The sequence below is a fragment of the Microtus ochrogaster genome, linkage group LG2 (assembly GCF_000317375.1).
Source record: "Microtus ochrogaster isolate Prairie Vole_2 linkage group LG2, MicOch1.0, whole genome shotgun sequence".
Taxonomy (NCBI): domain Eukaryota; kingdom Metazoa; phylum Chordata; class Mammalia; order Rodentia; family Cricetidae; genus Microtus; species Microtus ochrogaster.
Window position 1 is genome coordinate 46,536,794 of NC_022028.1, and position 19,700 is coordinate 46,556,493.

Consider the following 19,700-nt stretch of genomic DNA (forward strand, 5'->3'; position numbering starts at 1 on the left):
GTCTTCTGAAAGCTGAGATTATAGTTTATAGCTGTGTTTAGCTGATTTTTGTTGTTAATATTTTCTCCAAGACCTATTGTTGTAAGTCTATATGTATGATTGATTTAAGCTTTACAGCAGATAAACAGGTTATAAAAATTGTCTGGTAGACCCGGGTGGTGGTGGCGCACGCCTTTAATCCCAGCACTCGGGAGGCAGAGACAGATGGATCTCTGTGAGTTCGAGACCAGCCTGGTCTACAGGAACTAGTTCCAGGACAGGCTCCAAAGCTACAGAGAAATCCTGTCTTGAAAAACCAAAAAAACAAACAAACAAAAAATTGGCTGGTGTCTCTTCATATATGACAATCATTTGTACCCATTTTGAATAAAGCAGTTAAAAAAAATGGGGAGCCTGGTCTTGAGACAGGGTTTCTCTGTGTAGCAGTCCTACCTGTCCTGGAACCCACTATGTAGTTCGGGCTAGCTTCAAACTCACAGAGATCCTCCTGCATCTGCCTCCTAGGATTAAGGGCGTGTAGATCACCATGCCTGGCTAAATATATTTCTTTTATTAATGTTACTTTGTTTGTATCTATGTTTATGAGGGTTTTGCCTGCTTGTATGTCTATGTACCATGTAGTCTGGCACCCAAGGAAGCCAGAGAATGTCATTGGAACTCCTAGAACTGGAGTTATTGACAGTTCTTAGCTGCCACATGGGTGCTGGGAATTGAACACTGGGGTAGCAAGTGCCATCAACAGCTATCCATCTCTCCAGGTCCTAGTTTTATTTTATTTTTGTTTTTTTGGGGGGTGCGTGGTGAGATAGATTCTTACTCTGTATCCCTGGCTGGCCTGGAACTTGCTTTGTAGACCATGATGGTCTTGAACTCACAGAGATCTGCCTTCCTCTACCACTTAAGAGTGGGGATAAATGGCATGTGCCACCATAACCCACTCGCTATTTTCACTTATTTTTCAGTTTTTTGAGACAGGGTTTCTTTGTGTTGTACTCTGTAGGCCAAATTGGCCTCAAACTCAGATCTGCCTCCCAGGTGCTGGGTTTAAAGATGCTTGCTACTGTGCTCAGCTCTTTATCATCTTTTTTTTTTTTTTTTTTTTTTGACAGGGTTTCTCTGTGGTTTTGGAGCCTGTCCTGGAACTAGCTCTTGTAGACCAGGCTGGTCTCGAACTCACAGAGATCCGCCTGCCTCTGCCTCCCGAGTGCTGAGATTAAAGGCGTGCGCCACCACCGCCCGGTTTTCTTTATCATCTTTTTTTTTTTTTTTTTTTTTTTTTTGGTTTTTCGAGACAGGGTTTCTCTGTGGTTTTGGAGCCTGTCCTGGAACTAGCTCTTGTAGACCAGGCTGGTCTCGAACTCACAGAGATCCGCCTGCCTCTGCCTCCCGAGTGCTGAGATTAAAGGCGTGCGCCACCACCGCCCGGTTTTCTTTATCATCTTTTTAAGACTTTATTTATTACTATTTTTAATTGTGTATAGTGTGTGTCTGTGTAGGCATATGCACATGAATGCAGGCTCCTGTAAAGGACAGAAGAGGGTGTCGAATATCCTGGAGATGAAGTTACAGGCAGTCGTGAACTACCTCACATAGGTGCTAGGAACCGAATTTGGGTTCTTTGCAAAAATAGCAAGTGCTTTTAACCTCTGAGCCATCTCTCCAGCCCCACAGTTTATTATCTTTTCAAAGAAAAGCTTTTAAAACCACACCTGTAATTCTATGGGAGTTCAAGGTCATCTTTGGCTCCATAGTGAATTTGAAGCCTCTGGGATTCATAAGTTTCTATCTCAAAGAATAAAATAAAATAAAAAGGAAAGAAGACCCATGTGTGTCAGCTAAATGTGAGACTTGGCAGCTGATTATGGAGCTTAGATTTCAGTGGTGGCTGTCACCATTATTGCTGAGATCTAGTTATATCAGACTGACTTAAATCAACGCTAACGGTTTTGGCTCCTTACAGAGAAGTGCAGCAGTTCCACCCTGATGTTAGGAACTCCCCCGAGGTCAACTTTGCTGTCCAGGCTTTTGCTGCATTGAACAGTAATAATTTCGTGAGATTCTTCAAACTGGTCCAGTCTGCTTCTTACCTGAATGCGTGCCTGCTACACTGTTACTTTAACCAGGTGGGTAGAAGCACCACTAGCAGCATAGGAACAAAAGCAGTAACTTGAAGTGTCGAACTGCTTCTCTGCCCCTGTACTCTTCCAAATGGGCAGCCGTCAGTCGGCTCTCGGAGCCTGTCACAGCTCAGCAAGGTGTTTCTGGTTTAACCTTGGATGATGGGCTGTCATGGGTCTCCACCAGGAGAGAGCATGCAGTGGGAAGAGTTCTGCAGCTCACAGAAACCTTTGGGATGGCAGGTTGAGTTCAACACAGTTGCCTTTCATGAAAACAAACCCTAAACCACAAATACTACAAAATGCTTAACTTCGAAATTCTTAGTATTGATAAAAATTTTGAGAGGACAGCCAGAGTAACGTAGAAAGACTCCGGAAAAAACAAAAACTAGCCAACTGTTTTGAGAATGAGTCTGATGATGCTTAAATACCTCTTTTTCCACTCTGTCCTGTGCGTGCTTGGTCTTGAGACGTCAAAGGCATTCAGAAGACCTTTATTTATTTATTTGTTTGTTTGTTTTAAATAAAGGGATTTAAAATTCTTGGTCTTAGTTCTAGTTAGTTGTTAGCTTCAGCATTTTTAATTGGCTTGGAGATTTCAGTAGAGGCCAGGTTAGTCTGCAGGTATTGACCCAATGAGAAATGACTGCTACTGTCACTCTTCCCCAGTGTGCCCTTTCTGTGAACATACTACTTCAGCTGGGCATGGGGTGATTCTGCTTGGCCTCTGCAGATAGGAGAGGGGGCTATCTGGAGGGGACACTCCTAGATATAAGGACAACCTGCTTAGTCTAGATAATGTTTTTTGTATATTTGTTTTCAGGGGTTACCACTGGTATTAGATAATCAATTGGTGTGCTCTTCCTTGAGGTAGACCTTCTTTTCTTTCTTCTTTTCTTTTTTTCTTATTTGTTTATTTATTTATTTACTATACATGTATAGTATATATATACTGGCATGTACAGGCCAGAAGAGGGCACCAGCTCTCACTACAGATGGTTGTGAGCCACCATGTTGTTGCTGGGAATTGAACTCAGGACCTCTGGAAGAGCAGCCAGTGTTCCTAACCTCTGAGTCATCTCTCCAGCCCGAGGAAGAATATTTCTTCCCACTCTCAGCATTCCTTAGATGTTGGAAGTTTTTTAAAATTTATTTTCCATACCAATCCCAGTTCCCCCTTCCTCCTCTTCTCCCACTCCTCCACCTCCCAATTCACTCCTCAGAGAGGGTAAGGCCTCCCCTGGGATGTCATTAGTTGTCAGTAGTTCTTTGTATAGAGTTGAGGCCTCCTTGGCTTTCTCCTGTCCACATTAGTGTATCTGTTGTTGTCCCTGTTGAGCTCATGTTTAAACAGTCATGTCCATAAGCCTTCATGGATGTAGCTTCTGATATCTGTAGTTGACACAATCTCATGACAGACTCCCCATTCCTTTGGCTTCTTTTGAGAACTCTCTGTTCATGTCTCAGGCCTATTTTTTTAACGAGTTGATTTTTTTGTTTGTTTTGTTATGTTTTTGATTCTTTGTGTATTCTGAATATTAATACTCTGTCAGATGTACAATTGGCAAAGATTTTTTCCCATTCCGTAGGCTTCCTCTCCCACCCTATTGCGTGTTTCTTTAACTGTACAAAAGTTTAGTTTCCTGAAGTCCCAGCTCTCAGTTGTTGGCCTTAACTCTTGGGCAGATGGAGTCCTACTCAGAAAGTCCTTTCCTACACCTCTTATCATGTAGGTGCTGCCTATGTCTATTCTAGTAGTTTCTGTGGTTAAGGGCTCACATTAAGGTCTTTGATCCGAGTTACTTTTTTTGTACAAAGTGATAGGTACAGATCTAATTTCTTCCTCTTGCACACGGACATCAGTTTTCCTAGCCCTGTTTGTTGAAGATGCTTTCCTTTCTCCAGGGCGAGTTGACATCTTTGTTAAACATGCACTTGACTTTGTTCCACTGTCTACACGTCTGCTCTCTACAGCTCTAGCAAAGACTCTTTGACCAGTTTGCTTGCTGTTGTTAGACTTGCCTGTCACCAATTCTGGAACAAATGAAAATGTTACTAATAACCTTCCTCTTAGGGAAGTTTGTGCATTTTGTCAAGTGGAACTTGCAGTTACTTTTTTTTTTTAATTTTTTGATGTTTTTACGGTTTGTCTTCTCCTTAGGCATTTGCACCATTCTTGCAGAAGCTCTGCTCCTTTTGCTGTTATCCAGTCTCCAGGTCACTGTTTGGCAGTGTCACCTCTGACCCTCCTCATTCTGCTCTTAAATTTTTTCCCCTGTTTTCTGGAGGCCTCCTCTTATGAGGCCATGTCTCCCAAGTCTGTCAAGTCTGTGTGTAAGCTTAGCCTTTTTGCTATAATCCAGAAAATCATACCTCAAGCCAAAGTCAGTTGTCTTTCTACTGCCCAGTTGTTTTAAATCCCAATGCAGTGGTGACATCTGGTGTTGTCCACTTTGACTAGCTTTTCCTGAAATTTTGTCTTTGATATGGATGCTTTCCCAGTGTGAAGGGCATCAGTGACAATTTGTTTTATCTGAAGGAAATAAAGTCATGGATTTCCTGGTCCAGATAGTGTCATTCATGATGTGGTCCTCAAGCAGCTAAGGAGGCAGAGAGTAGTTTTTACTTTAATTGAATAGTAATGTTACTATAATGTTAGCTGCTATAGGCCATTTTAAATAAGAAAACAGGGTTTCTCTGTGTATCCCTGGCTGTTCTGGAACTCACCCTGTAGTCTAGGCTGGCCTAAAACTTATAGGGATTCATCTGCCTCTGCCTCCCAAGTGGTGGTATTAAAGGTGTGTGCTACTGTAGACGGAGCCTGCTCTTTAGCTTCTGGCTGCCCAGACCTGAATAGTCACACAGAAACTATATTAATTATAACACTATTTGGCCTGTTAGCTCAGGCTTCTTATTAGTTAACACTTGCATCTTAAATTAACCTGTTTCTTTTGATCTATGTATCACCACGAGCCTGTGGCCTACCAGTAATTTCTGGCTCTTTCTCCTTTGGCAGCTACATGGCGTCTCTCTCTCTCTATTTCTTCCAGGTTGGCTTTATCCTGCCTTGCCATAGGCCAAAGGAACTTTATTCACTAACCAATAAGAGCAACACATATACAGAAGGACATCCCACATTATGCCACCACCACCTGGCTCTTCTGCCTGGCTCTCTTCCTAATGCTCAGAGTGCATGGGAACAAAACCAACACAGTTCCCATTTCAACACTACTGACAATAGAAAAGAGGCCAGAGCTAAAGATGGTGAATACATAAAGTACATTTCATGGTAATTGTGTACAACAGGGAAGAAAGGCAGTCTGACGGAATATGAGCACTGAGAGAGAGATCAGGGTGAGCTCTTCCTAGATAGGGAAGTAGGGACTGAGCTGTAGCAGGAGCTCATGATTGTGTGGCTGGCTGGCCATGCTCTTCCTTTAACTGTGTTTCCCCGCTGAGCTTGCATCCACGCGCTTCTTTCAGATCCGAAAGGACGCCCTCCGAGCACTCAATGTTGCATACACTGTGAGCACACAACGCTCTACTGTCTTCCCTCTGGATGGTGTCGTACGCATGCTGTTATTCAGAGATTGTGAAGAAGCAACAGACTTCCTCAATTGCCATGGCCTCACTGTGGCTGATGGGTAAGAGCTGAGACCACACCAGTATGCTTCTCTCTCTCTGCCCCGCCCCCACAACACACAGACACCTTTTTAAAATTCTGATAAAGGGCTACTTATTGGACCTCTGAGAAGGCTGTTTTGTGTATTGCTTCCCTACTGTGAACTTAGGGAATAGTCTCAGGGCACACACAGGTCAAGACCAAAGTTTGTTCTTTTGCTTTTGTTTCATTTTGAGATAGGGTATGTAGCCCTGGCTGGCCTCAAACTCACAGTGGTCTGCTCCCAAGTGGTTTGATTAAAGGTGTGCTCAACCAGGGATTTGAGAATAAAACGAACCAGACATCATTGCTTTTCGTCAGCAACCAGAGAACCTAAAGATAAAAAGGATTTTTCTACTGTGTTCTTTGAAGATTGCCTTTGTTCACCCCTGTTTGACCCCTGCACACCTGGTAGCAGAGCTGGGAGTCCAGTAGGCCGTGTCAAGTACTCTGTAACTATACTCAGGGCTTGGAGGCTATTGATGCCACTAACTGTTTCCCAGATGATGGCACCGTTCCACTTGACATTCTGTTTGTTTCCTTGGCCCAATGCAGTTCCTCCTCAGGGAAGTACTGTGACTTTAAATGAGTGGGCTGCAGCTCTGAAAGAAGAGCACAGTGGTTTGTGTCATTCCATGCACGGCTGATAATGCCCCGGGTCCTGTGATTCCTCAAGCCTGGACGCTTTCTCCTCATCTCTGTCCAGTCTTGCTCTAATCAGGGATCCAGTAGTTGGGTTTGAGGAGTATAGTAGTCTTCTTTTCTCCTGACTTCTCTCTGTTTGTAGCTGTGTTGAGCTTAATCGGTCCGCATTCATGGAACCAGAGGGATTATCCAAGGCCAGGAAGTCAGTGTTTATTGCCCGGAAGCTGACTGTGTCTGTTGGAGAAGTCGTGAATGGAGGGCCACTGCCCCCTGTACCTCGCCACACGCCTGTGTGCAGCTTTAACTCCCAGAATAAGTACGTTGGGGAGAGCCTGGCAACAGAGCTGCCCATCAGCGCTCAGAGATCTGGTGCCGATGCAGCCGGTGAGTGAAGCTGTAGGGCTTTCCCTCTTGAAGCCTCCCTCTCACAGAAGATTCTGTCTGGGTCTGCAGGTCTGGCTCCTTGGATAACTCTCACTTTGCCTGGATTTGGAGTTTTGAAGCCCTTGTTAGTGCTTGTGATACCCTGATGCAGTTTCCACACAAAGCAAATATTATCCTATGCCTATACCCGAAGGATGGTGGTCAAGAGGGCGGTCCACTACATAGGGTTTGGATAGCTCTGGGCCTTTCGTAGAGATTGTAGCTATGTGATTCTGGTGACAAGCACCTGTGTGTTTCTTTCTAGGTGGTGGGCGAGGAGAGGAGCATGAGGCAGAGGTGGATGTGCCCCCACTGGCTCTCCTCCCACAGCCGCCTCCTGCACCCTCATCCACACCAGTGATTCATGTGGCACCACTGGCCCCTGGTCTTTTCCAGTCCTCCATACAGCCCGAGCTGCTGCCTCCAAAGCCTGCTCCTCTGTACTCTGACTTGGTAGGCATCTTCATGAAATCTATAAACATTTTATGTGAGGGGACTGTGTTTCCTGGTTTCATTGGATAGGAACCAGAGTTGGGAAAGTGAAGGACAGGGCCTATCCAGGTCCGAGTCTCAGGTGATAGATGTAAGTTTTCAGGGTAGCTGCAGAGACCCCATCTTTTTAAAAAAGATTTATTTATTTATTATGTATACAGTGTTCTGGGCACCAGATCTCATTATAGATGAGTGTGAGCCATCATGCGGTTGCTGGGAATTGAACTCAGAACCCCAGAAGAGCAGACAGTGCTCTTAACCTCTGAGCCATCTCTCCAGCCCCAGAGACCTCATCTTTTTTTTTTTTTGGTTTTTCGAGACAGGGTTTCTCTGTGGTTTTGGAGCCTGTCCTGGAACTAGCTCTTGTAGACCAGGCTGGTCTCGAACTCACAAAGATCCGCCTGCCTCTGCCTCCCGAGTGCTGGGATTAAAGGCGTGTGCCACCACCGCCCGGCGAGACCTCATCTTTATGGCAGTCAGGAGTATGCTTGAGTGGCTCCTGCCCTAGTATTAACCTGAATTCACACGTCTGTTCCGACTGTTCAGTATTCGCTCCTGGGTGACACCAGTGGATGGACAGACCAGGGCCTGTGGGGTCACAGCACTGCTTTGTGCCTGTAGACAGTGGGTGGCTTTGGTCTTGAGCAGAACTTCTCTGTTACATAAGTGAGGAACTTGGTTGTGAATCACTGGCCCTTCTGGAGGATCAGGGAGTCTTGAGCAACAGCCTAAAGGTCACAGAAATAGAGGTTTTAATGTGAGCAAGAAATGATGTATAAAGGTGCTGTTGGGGGCCACCTCCAGGGAGTCATAGCAGACTTGCCCCAGCCCTTCGGGAAGGCACCTTTTGTTGTTCTTCCTGACTGTGCAGACTCAGGCCGCGTGCTTTACCAGGAAAACCTTGATGAGTATCCACTGAGAAGTATTCAACCCTGTACTGGTCTCTCTGTAGGACCTGGTGCAGGTGGTGGACGAGCTCATCCAGGAGACTCTTCAAGTGGACTGTGAAGAAGTCAGCACGGCTGGGGCAGCCTATGTAGCCGCAGCTCTGGGGTGAGTGACACCTGACATGCCAGCCTTTCTTGCTCAGCTGTTATTTGCTCTCTGGGGACAATCATGTCCTTATAAGCTGTTCTCATTCATCAGCAAGACCCAGTTCTATGTGGTTATGATCCACAGTGCCAATTTCAAGGGCTTTGCACTTCTCTCTCTGAGGCCTAAATGTTTTCTCTGTTTTCTAGATGGATGTAGTTTTCTCCTGTTCCTGTCCTTTAGTTCTTTCTTTTTTTTTTCTTGATTATTTTTTCAAGGCAGAAAAAATAGACCAGGCTGGCCTCGAACTCACAAAGATCCTCCTGCCTCTGCCTCCTGAGTACTGGGATTAAAGGTGTGCGCTGCTATCGCCCAGCTCTCACCTTTATTTCTTGTTAGCACGTGATTTCCATTTGTGGTTCCTTTTTCAAATGCTTTGAAATGTATTTATTTACCAGTCATTTATTTATTTACTTGTTTATTTTAAATTTTATGTGTTTGAGTGTTTTGCCTGCATGTATGTGTGAATATATCATGCATGTCTGGTACCTGCAGAGGCCAGAAGAAGACATCAGCTCCCCTGGAACTGGAGTTACAGATGATTGTGAGGTGTCATGTGCGTGCTGAGTATCAAATTCAGATCCTCTGGAAGAATAACTAGTGCTCTTAGCTGCTGAGCCATTTCTCTACCCCTAACCCTAATTTTTTTTTGAGGGGGGGGGTTGCTTTTGAGACAGGGTCTCACTATGCAGGCTAGGCTAGCCTCCAACTCAGACTACTTCAGCCTCCCTAGTGCTGGGACTAAAGGTGTGCTCCACCATCCCCAGCCCGTAGTCTTGAGTTCTGGCTCCGTGAGTTCTGGCTCTAATTTCCTTAGCCTCTTGACCACTAGGGTTGCAGGCGTGAACCACCACATCCAGTGTAGTTAGTGGTTCTTCTTCCTCCTCCCTTTCTTTGTGACAGGAAGTGCTATCTCACTATAAGTTTGACTCTGTGCTCTCATGACTGATGGCTTTGGTCCTTATTTTTTATGTCTTGTGCTCATTTATGCACATACTTTGTTGGCGAGCCATCCTGCAGCCTGTGATTGGTTTTCATGTATTGAACTCTCTCTGCATTTCACAAGCAAATCTCACCTGGAAAGAGTGAATGGTGGTTTATACTTTTGCTGAGTTTGATGCCATCTGTTTCGTTTTGTGAAGTGTTTCTAATGCTGCCGTGGAGGATCTGATAACAGCTGAAACCACAGGCATCTTGAGGCATGTTGCTGCTGAAGAAGTATCCATGGAAAGGCAGAGAAGAGAGGAAGAAAAGCGGCAGGCTGAAGAGGAAAGGTGGGTATTTCCTGTTCCTGTAGCTGGGCACAGAGGTCAGTTTGTACCAGTCCTGACCTCTGATACCCCTTTTGCTGTTCATTGTGTTGCCATCTGACCCCTGTTGGGCTATTCAACATCCTCATGATTTGACGAAGAGAAAGGGTTGTGTGTGTGTGTGTTGGGGGGGGGTATGTGTTGTGTTTTGGGAGGTGGACGGCATATATATGTAAATGCAGGTTTTGTGGATGCTAGAAGAAGGTGTCAGGTCTCTGGAGCTGTAGTTACAGGCAGTTGCATGTGGGTGCTGGGACATGAACTCAGGTCCTCTGCAAGAGCACTCTGCACTCTTAACAACTGAGCCATCTCTCCAGCCATCATTATTTTTATTCATAAGTATTCCTTTTGTGCTTCTTTTCTTCTGCCCATAGGTTGAAGCAAGAGAGAGAACTGGTGTTGACCCAGCTGAGCGAGGGCCTGGCTGCAGAGCTGACAGAACTCATGGTGACAGAGTGTGTGCGGGAAACCTGCTCCCAGGAATTAAAGTGAGTGGAGCGCTGGGGCCCTGAGTGCCACAAGTGTGGGAGGAGGCAGGAGGCGCGATGGCCAAGTCAGTTATAGTGTGTGCATAGCAGGGTTATTCTTTGTAGACCAGACTGGCCTTCGCCTCAGACATGCAGTGCTCCACCTGTCTGGCCTGCCAAATGCTGGCATTAGAGGCATGCACTGCCATGCCCCCTGAGAAACTTGCCTTTTAGATAGCCAGATGTAATATCCTTTCTAATAGGGAGCTCTGCTTCTTTCTCCTTATGGACCCTGCATGAGGAGGCATGTGTTGTGTCTGTGAGCAGGTTTACTAGCTGAATCCTTTCTATACCGGCCCATATGCCATTGTTTTTCAAGTAAGAGAACCTTTCTACTTGTATGTGTTAGATTTCCTGAGACTTTTCACCTAAGAGCTTTCTTCATTTTACTGTTGAGCTTCAGGAAAGAAAGGGTGCCGGTTGTGAAGGAAGATCTGTCTGTCTGTTCTTGTGCTTGTTTCCCCGAGATAGCATGAAGTGGTGGATCACAGTGTACATGCAGCTCCCAGTGGATGGAAGCCCACCCAGACAGTGGATGGTTCTTCCTGTTTCTGTTAGTTGGGATCCTCTTTCTCTAGTTATTGTAAGGAAGAGATTTCACAGAATGATGGCAAGTTGTCCGTTCTTTGAGGCAGAGTCACACTTAGTAGCCTAGACTAGCCTAGCTGCACTGTGTAGCTCCTGTTGGCTGTGAACATGATATTCTTCTACATCAGCCTCCCTGTACTAGTATGTTGGGTTATTCTGTTTGTTTTTGTTTTTGTTTTGAGACAGTATGTCTCAAAATACTGTGTAGTTCTGGCTGGCCTGCAACTCACTTTGTAGACCAGGGTAGCCTCAAACTCAGACAAAATCACCTGTCTCTACCTTCCAAGTGCCACCATGCCCAGCTAGTGAATTCGTTTTCAATCCCAGGAAGAAATGTTAGGACACAGATAAAAACCCAGGGCTTGATGACACATGAGGAAAGTGTTCGCAGTTTCAGCTATCTTAAGAGTTTGGCTTAGTCCTGAGCTGTCTCTAGTTACTGGAAATGAATCTTCTCTAAACTGAACTTATGTCAATTTTGTCACTAATATATTTCATAGTTTTGTGCCGCCTGCTTGATAGAATTTTGTCATTTAAAAATTTCTTTTGGGGGCCAGAGAGATGTCTCAGTGATTTCAATGCTTGCTGTTCTCCCAGAGGACCCATGTCTAGTTCCCAGTAACTATACTGGGTGCTCCAGTCACTCATAGCTCCAGCTCCAGCACTCTGGCGCCCTTTTCTGGCCTCTGCAGGCACCCACACACATGGGTCGTACATACATGCAGCGCTTCCTGTTGTTTTCTTTTTGTGTCTGGGGACAGTGGTACATGCCTGTTATCCCAGCACTTGTGAGACTGCGGTAGGAGAATCATAGGTCTGAGGCCAGCTTAGGTGACAAAGCAAATTCTAAGTCACCTGGGATTAACAAGGAGACTTTAACTTTGAAAAATAGAGAAGTCTGAGAGTGATGTATCGGAGGGAAAGCCTTCCTAGTAGTCACTAGTGTTTGGCAGGTGTGTGAGATCCATCTAATTGCAGACACCTTATATTGCTGATGAGACTTTGGGTTGTCTCAGGGGTCATTTCAGATTAAAATTTAAAGGTACTTGTTGCCAAGCTTGATGATCTGAATTCAATCTCCACAACCACATAGTGGAATAAGAAAACCGACTTTCAAAAGTTGTCCTGAAACCTCCACATGAACCCATGGTACACTGGAATCCCCTTCCCCACTGAATTAAATAGAGCATGTGTGTAGGCTTGGAGTGTAGGCTCTTGTTTGTTACTAACACTAGTTTAACTGCTGGGTCCAAGTGGTGCTCTCACCTCAGGTTCCCGGGTATTAGGAACATGTGTCTAGGCTACCATACCTTGGTGGGGTAAAAGTTTGTTTCTGGATTGTTACACTGGCTTACTTGAACTTGATCCAGCACCCAGTAGGATATTTTTCTCTTTCAGGTATCTACTTATAAGTAAAAATAAAAGTCTTAAATTTTCTCTTAGAGTGGAGATGTTAATTATATTTCCATATGAAAATGGACTCTAGCTCTTTTGGGATGGGCACAGCAGTCAAAATGAGGGTCTTGCCCATGCTCGGCAGATGTTGTTCTACTTTGGTTTGTGCTGCTGTGATAAATCCCATGAGTGAAAGCAGCTTGGGCAGGAAAGGGTTTATTAGGCATCCAGTGCAACCTCACAGTTCGTTATTCAAGGAAGTCAGGACAGGAACTCAAGGCAGGCACCTAGAGACAGGAACTGAAGCAGAAGCCATGGAGCATTGCTACTTATTGGCTTGTCTCTCCTTACTTGATCAGCCTCCTTTTTTATACATGTCCTGCATGTCCCAGCCAAATGGCACCAACTCTGTCTGGCTGGGCTCTCATACCAATCATTAATCAAGGAAATGCCCTACACACTTGCCTATAGGTAATCTGATAGAGGCATTTTCTCAACTGAGGTTTCTCTTACTGTATAACTCTGTGTCAAGCTGACACAAAACTAACCAGGAGAGATGCTTTACCACATTCCCAGCCCAGACTCATGTTTAAAGCGAGTCTTTAGGTGTCGGTAGCCGTTGGTTAGCAGCTTCTGTGCTATTGCTCTGTACTCTAGGAGTGCAGTCGAGACAGACCAGAAGGTTCGCATGGCCCGCTGTTGTGAAGCCGTCTGTGCACACCTGCTGGATTTGTTTCTTGCTGAGGAAATTTTCCAGACTGCCAAAGAGACACTCCAGGAACTTCAGTGCTTCTGCAAGTATCTACAACGGTGAGTCCTCTGTTCTGGCAGGAATTGTCCACCCACATGGAAGTCCTTTATCAGTTCAGTGTCTGTGAGCCATCAGTTCCACTAGCCAGCGATGACGGCTCAGAGCATGTTCTGTAAAAATGTATCTGACATCTTGAAATTTGCAGGCAAATGGAAGGAGCTAGAAAACATCATTTTGAGTGAGGTAACCCTGACCCAGAAAGACAATTATTATATGTACTCACTCATAAGTGGTTTTTAAACATAAAGAAAACCAGCCTACAAATCACAATCCCAGAGAACCTACACAACAATGAGGACTCTAAGAGAGACATACATAGATCTAATCTACCCGAGAAGTAGAAAAAAACTAGATCTCCTGAGTAAATTGGGAGCATGAGAAAGAACCTCGGGAGAGGCTTTAAGGGAAGGGGAGAAGCAGGGAGGAGTTCAGAGAAAAATGAATAGTTGTGCCTTACCTATCTGTACAGAATACAGTCTCTGTGTAGCTAAAGAACCTAATTAGTCTGACTATAAGTATGACAGACATGGATGACTTGACTTATAATGCTTAATGCCTACATAACTTAAAGACTAAGACTTCATATCAGAATATTAAACAGTCTTTAAACAACTGTGTGGTAAATGAGGACAATGACCTCACAGTGTAAACAATGTATAAGTATCTTGATTAGAGGTGGAAATATATAATGCAATGTGATAAATATATCCTAAAATTGTATCAATATATCAAATGTCTTAAACAAATGTAGAACATGCATGCATACAATCTGACAAAATAACTTTGCATAGGTATATAAATATTGTAAACAGAAATAGGATAATATTCAATATAACAAATATAATTTGAACTTGTATCATTGTATAAGAATATATACCAATGTAAATCGTCCATAAGTAATAACTCACAAGTATTCACTTTATTACTCACTATTATTATTATTATTATTAGTGTGAGTAAGCTCACACTAATCTACCTATTATCCCATTCAGTCCCCCCCCCCTTTTTTTAGGAGATCTCTAGGCCTACATAATTTCCACCCCAGCCCCCAACACTGTGTGACCAATGATCAACTCCTCTCTCACCCTGAGGACAAACTTTGTTGGGAGAGGGGACATCATCTTTTAGAATTGCTTCCAGCTGTTGTGAGGGCAATATTCTTTTTATGGGATCTTGTAAAAGTAAAATGATGATTAAATTTCAAGATTACTGTCTTGTATAGTTGCAAATAATCTCTGAGTAGTCATTAGGATTTTTCTGAACTTTTTATTTTGAAGTTCTGGCTAGAACATTGGAAGAAGGTGCCCCATTTCAGCTAACTAAGTTGGAACCATCTTGGTTTTGGTACCCAAAACCAGTCTTAGAGTAGTGCTATCAGCATCATGACATATCATCCAGGTGGAGTCGTTGTGGGGCCCCAGCTTCTTCCTGGAAACTTCAAATATTACTGCAGGAAAATCTTCTGTTATTGTGGAAAACTTAAACATTATTTATATACACATATACTTAATGAAAGATATGATAGAAACAAAAAATAGCCATGGGGAAAAGCAAAAGGTTTTCTAAACTTTTTCTTTCTTCTGTCCCATACCAGATGGCTCCTGACATGAAACAGAAACTCTGAATTTTTTTTTTAATAACATGCTTGGATTTAGAGAAGGATTTTTGTCCAACTCTAAAGCCTGCTTTGATTTTTAAGTGACTTTATAACTCTATAGGAACACACACACACACACACACACACACACACACACACACACACAATGAAGTTTTACCCCTCAGATGACCTGCCCTCATAAGTCACAGTTTTCTTTACTTGGTGATACTTTTTGGATTGTTATTTTTTTCTCTTTAGGTATCCAAATGTCCAGGGTTCTTGACTTTTTGAAGATGAGTATTTTCCTGTAAAGACAAGAACAGAATCATGCCCCAACCCTTATGAGGTTTCCTTACCACCTGTATGATTGTCACCTCTCAAGAGGTTTCTCTTTTTTAAACTGAATCTTTATTAATTTTGATGGTATTTATAAGCTTTTCTTCTGTGGAAACGAGCGAAACCCCTTCCCCAACGTAGCACATCTCCTGGTTTTTATTGTGAGGTCAACACATCCTTGAAATACACCAGCTGATTTAATTTAGAAGTTTTTTTCTATTATCCAATGTCTCTCTGTTGTCATTCTTTTTTATTAGCGTTAAGAAAATTTAAGGCGAATAAAGCATTATGCATTTTTTCTGGGGGTATTTTTCATCCCTTTCTGTTTGTTTAACTTATCATTTACAGTTTGATTTGATCTTTTTATAACTGCCTGACCTGTGGAATTGTTTGGTATACCTGTAATACGCTTTATATTATAATGAGCAAAAACATTTGCAGAAGATCTGGATTCAGTTCCCGGCACCCACATGGTGGCTCGCAACTATCCACAGTCATGTGTAAGATGCAAATACATGTACACAGGCAAAACATTCATACATGTGAAAATAAATATAAAAGTTTTATGACAAAAACCCCATTTCCATATTATTATACTGGACTTTGTATTTTCCCCACAGAATGAGCCATAAACACACTGTCCAATAATGCTATGCTGATTTCTCTGAAGGTGGAGGGAAGCTGTTGCAGCCCGGAAGAAACTCCGGCGTCAGATGCGGGCCTTCCCTGCTGCACCGTGCTGTGTGGACATGAATGACCGACTGCAGGCACTAGTGCCCAGTGCAGAGTGCCCCATTGCTGAGGAGAACCTGGCCAGGGGCCTCTTGGACCTGGGCCATGCGGGGAAAGTAGGCATCTCCTGTACCAGGTCAGTGCTCAGCGACATGTCCTCGGGGCTCTGTGCCTCAACTAGTTTAAGCATGCATTAGACTGATGCATTTGTGGATGAAGATGAGTGGAGCCAGAAAGTAAGGACAGACGTAGGAGTGCATCTTAAGGGTTGTGTTCCCTAAGACTAGGAAAAGAGACTCAAGTTTTCCATGACCTTGAAAGGCTCAGGTTCTGTTGGTAGACTCTAACTTAGCATTAGTGATTCCTAAGTCTGCCCTAAGTTTCTGCTTCTAGAACTGCTCCCGCTGTGCTCCCTTCATCTTCCACCTTCTGTATTCTGTACAACGGTCTTTTTCTTCCTGAGTGCCCCGCAGCCAGGCCCTCTGCTGTTCCTTCCAGTCTCCTTGAGCAGTTCAGTTCCTGAGGTCCAGGTTGTTCAATCATTGCCATCTTGGGCTTGGTGTTTCTCTTCAGGTCCAGTTTCAATGTCATTTTTCATGGGGGCTCTCAAAGCCGTCTGCCTCTTAATGGGGAGGCCCTAGGGAGACAACATGGAGGTGCCATGGGCACTGCCTGAATGGGCTGTGTTTATTCTTCCCCTGGTCATCACAGGATGGTCTCTCTGAGCCTTTCCTCCTATGGTTTCATCTGATTCTCAGATCCCATGGTCACCTCTGTGTGCTGTGTCAATGGGGGTTATAGTTTGGCACATACTCCAAAGTCAGGGCCTTGACTGAGCTCCAGCTCAGATCTACCCGCCTCTGCCCCTCCTCTGCCCCTCAAGTGCTAGGATTAAAGGTGTGCACCACCTCTCCTGGCCTATAGGTATGTTCTGTGAAGGATAAAGCCATCACAGAGGCTCTTCTCTTCCATGAGAGCATATCTAGAATGGCATATCTAGAATGTCTTTCCTGTTGCCAGCTCACTGTGAATAGTTCAGCAGATGTTTGATGTGTTATATGACCTGTTGGCTTATCAAAGTCTAAATGTTCTCCGCCAGGAAACATTGACAATTACTTTTCACTCAGAAACATTAGTAAATACTATTTATTTTTAAATTTTTCATATAGTATATTTTAGTTGTATTCTTTCCCCTCCCCTAACTCCTCCCAGTGTCCACCCACCCACCCAACTTCATGTTCTTTTTCTTTCTTAAAAATAAAAAGTAAGAATAATAAAATAAAACCCATGAAGGCTGATCTGTGTTGGTCAACTACTCCTGAGCTGTAACATGAGGGCCTGCTTGTTGGGGTTTCTGACCTGCCCAGTTCCCACAGCCAGTAAGCCCCAAAGAAAAACACACAGAGGACTATATTAATGATAAACTGATTGGCCCATTAGCTCAGGCTTCTTGTTAACTCTTATAACTTATATTAGTCCATTCTAGTATATATTAGCCACGAGGCTTGGTACCTTTTTCGGCAGTGCAGGCCATATCTTCCTTCCTCCATGTCTGGACAGGACTGGGGGAAGAGCTTTCTTCTTCCCAGAATACTCCTGTTCTCATTGCCCCGCTTCTACTTCCTGTCTGGTTGTCTCGCCTATACTTCCTGCCTGGCTACTGGCCAATCAGCGTTTATTTAAAGCATAATTGACAGAATATAGACAATTCTGCACCACTGAGCATGAGGTCTGCCTTGTGGCTGATTTACACAGTGTCACTCCTTTGGGGAGAACTGATTTTCCCTCTCTTGGTAGCTATCAATTGCAAATGGCTTCTTGATCAGGAATTGAACTTTGTGCCTACTTCCACTTCTCCATGCTGCCATTTTGTCTGGCTTCAACTTGTATAGGTCCTGTGTATGTGTCACAGTCTCTTAAGAGTTTATATGTGTTATTAGTCCTAGTGTGTCTGGGGATTGCTGTTTCCTTGTTTTCCTTGTTTCATGACCTCTGGACTCTTATTTTCCACCTCATTTTGTGCATAGATTCTGGAGGCTTGAGGGGAGGAAATTGATGGAGATAACCCATTTAGAGCTGAGGGTTCCAGTCTCTTACTGTCTGCCTATTGTCTAGTTGTAGGTCTCTGTTAATTACCACCTAGTGCTAGAAGAAAGTGAGGACTGATTGATGGACTGTCTTTGGATATAGTAGTATGTTATTTTTTTGTGTGTGTTATTTTTTTTTAAAGATTTATTTATTTATTATGTATACAGTGTTCTGTCTGTCTGTATGCTTGCTGGGCAGAAGAGGGCACCAGATCTCATTACAGATGTTTGTGAGCCACCATGTGGTTGCTGGGAATTGAACTCAGGACCTTTGGAAGAGCAGTCAGTGCTCTTAACCTCTGAGCCATCTCTCCAGCCCTAGTAGTATGTTATTAGGATTCATTTTATTGCTGTATTTATTTTATAGACTAATACTTGTAAGTGTTCCCCTAGGACCCATGACCTGTGGGATCCCTTTGACCAATCAAAAAAATGTAATCCAGGGATGGAGAGATGGCTCAGCGGTTAAGAGCACTGCCTGCTCTTCCAAAGGTCCTGAGTTCAATTCCCGGCAACCACATGGTGGCTCACAACCATCTGTAAAGAGGTCTGGTGCCCTCTTCTGGCCTCCAGGCATACAGACAGAATATTGTATACATAATAAATAAATAAATAAATAAATAAATAAATAAATAAATAAATAAATAAATATTAAAAAAATGTAATCCATTCATGGTACTAGGTCAAGTAAATGCTACTAATTTATTTCTATGGCTTGAAAATAACCTTTTGTAGTCCTTGTGTCTTTCTTCTTTTAATCTTTGTAGGTTGAGGCGGCTTAGAAACAAGACAGCTCATCAGATGAAGGTTCAGCACTTCCACCAGCAGCTGCTCAGGTCTGTCATTTTCTCACTGTGTGTGTTCTTCCTGTTTGGGACTGTACAGTGGCTCACTCACTGTGATCTGTCCCTTCCAGTAATGCTGCATGGGCACCCCTGGACCTGCCATCCTTCGTGGCTGAGCACCTCCCTGTGAAGCGTGAGCGCATGTTTTGGAAACTGGTGCTGGTGTTGCCTGATGGAGAAGAGCAGACTCCAGAGAGTCCTGGCAGGTCAGGAGGTTTTCTGTGTGGGGAGTAGGGTGCTGATGTGGAGAAGGACTTCTCTACTGAGAGTCGCAGGCAGGCAGAATTGTGGTTCTTGGTGGGACTGTCTCGTTGTGTATGGACACTAAAGCTTTATGTTTTAGTCTGTTTTGCTCATGATCTTTAGATTTTTGTCATTATTCTATATACTTGGCATTACTCCATATATAGTCTTAGTCCAAAAGCTTTAATAGTTGAGGATTGGTATCTGCTTTATTTAAGATTTTGGAAGGAATTAGTTTTTACTTTGTCTGCTATACTTTGTGTGTTTCATCTTAGGAAAAAATGTTTGACATTTTAAGAAATTGAAAAATGATATGCTATTTTCTTTTTCTTTTTGGTTTTTTGAGACAGGGTTTCTCTGTGTAGTTCTGGCTATCCTAAAACTTGCTTTATAGACCAGGCTGGACTCACTACCATTGCCCAGCAATGATGCTGTTTCCTTCCTTCCTTCCTTTCTTTCTTTCTTTCTTTCTTTCTTTTGGTTTTTCGAGACAGGGTTTCTCTGTAGCTTTGGAGCCTGTCCTGGAACTAGCTGTTGTAGACCAGGCTGGACTCACTACCATTGCCCAGCAATGATGCTATATCTTCCTTCCTCCATGTCTGGACAGGACTGGGGGAAGAGCTTCCTTCTTCCCAGAATACTCCTGTTCTCATTGCCCCGCTTCTACTTCCTGTCTGGTTGTCCCGCCTATACTTCCTGCCTGGCTACTGGCCAATCAGCGTTTATTTAAAGCATAATTGACAGAATATAGACAATTCTGCACCACTGAGCATGAGGTCTGCCTTGTGGCTGATTTACA

The 19,700-nt window shown here is 43.8% G+C and overlaps 1 protein-coding gene and 1 pseudogene across 1 annotated transcript in view; one reads left to right on the forward strand and one right to left on the reverse strand.

Moving 5' to 3' along the window:
* The window catches only part of Mcm3ap (minichromosome maintenance complex component 3 associated protein), a 53,481-nt gene that overhangs the window by 13,583 nt on the left and 20,198 nt on the right, over positions 1 to 19,700 (forward strand). The window contains exons 10-20 of the mRNA XM_026785395.1: positions 1,961 to 2,123; positions 5,601 to 5,761; positions 6,566 to 6,807; positions 7,112 to 7,299; positions 8,291 to 8,391; positions 9,573 to 9,704; positions 10,115 to 10,228; positions 12,908 to 13,060; positions 15,665 to 15,862; positions 18,581 to 18,649; positions 18,730 to 18,864. Coding sequence (XP_026641196.1) covers positions 1,961 to 2,123; positions 5,601 to 5,761; positions 6,566 to 6,807; positions 7,112 to 7,299; positions 8,291 to 8,391; positions 9,573 to 9,704; positions 10,115 to 10,228; positions 12,908 to 13,060; positions 15,665 to 15,862; positions 18,581 to 18,649; positions 18,730 to 18,864 — 1,656 coding nt within the window. The remainder of the gene's footprint in view (positions 1 to 1,960; positions 2,124 to 5,600; positions 5,762 to 6,565; positions 6,808 to 7,111; positions 7,300 to 8,290; positions 8,392 to 9,572; positions 9,705 to 10,114; positions 10,229 to 12,907; positions 13,061 to 15,664; positions 15,863 to 18,580; positions 18,650 to 18,729; positions 18,865 to 19,700) is intronic.
* On the reverse strand, positions 4,336 to 4,699 carry LOC113457564 (annotated as a pseudogene).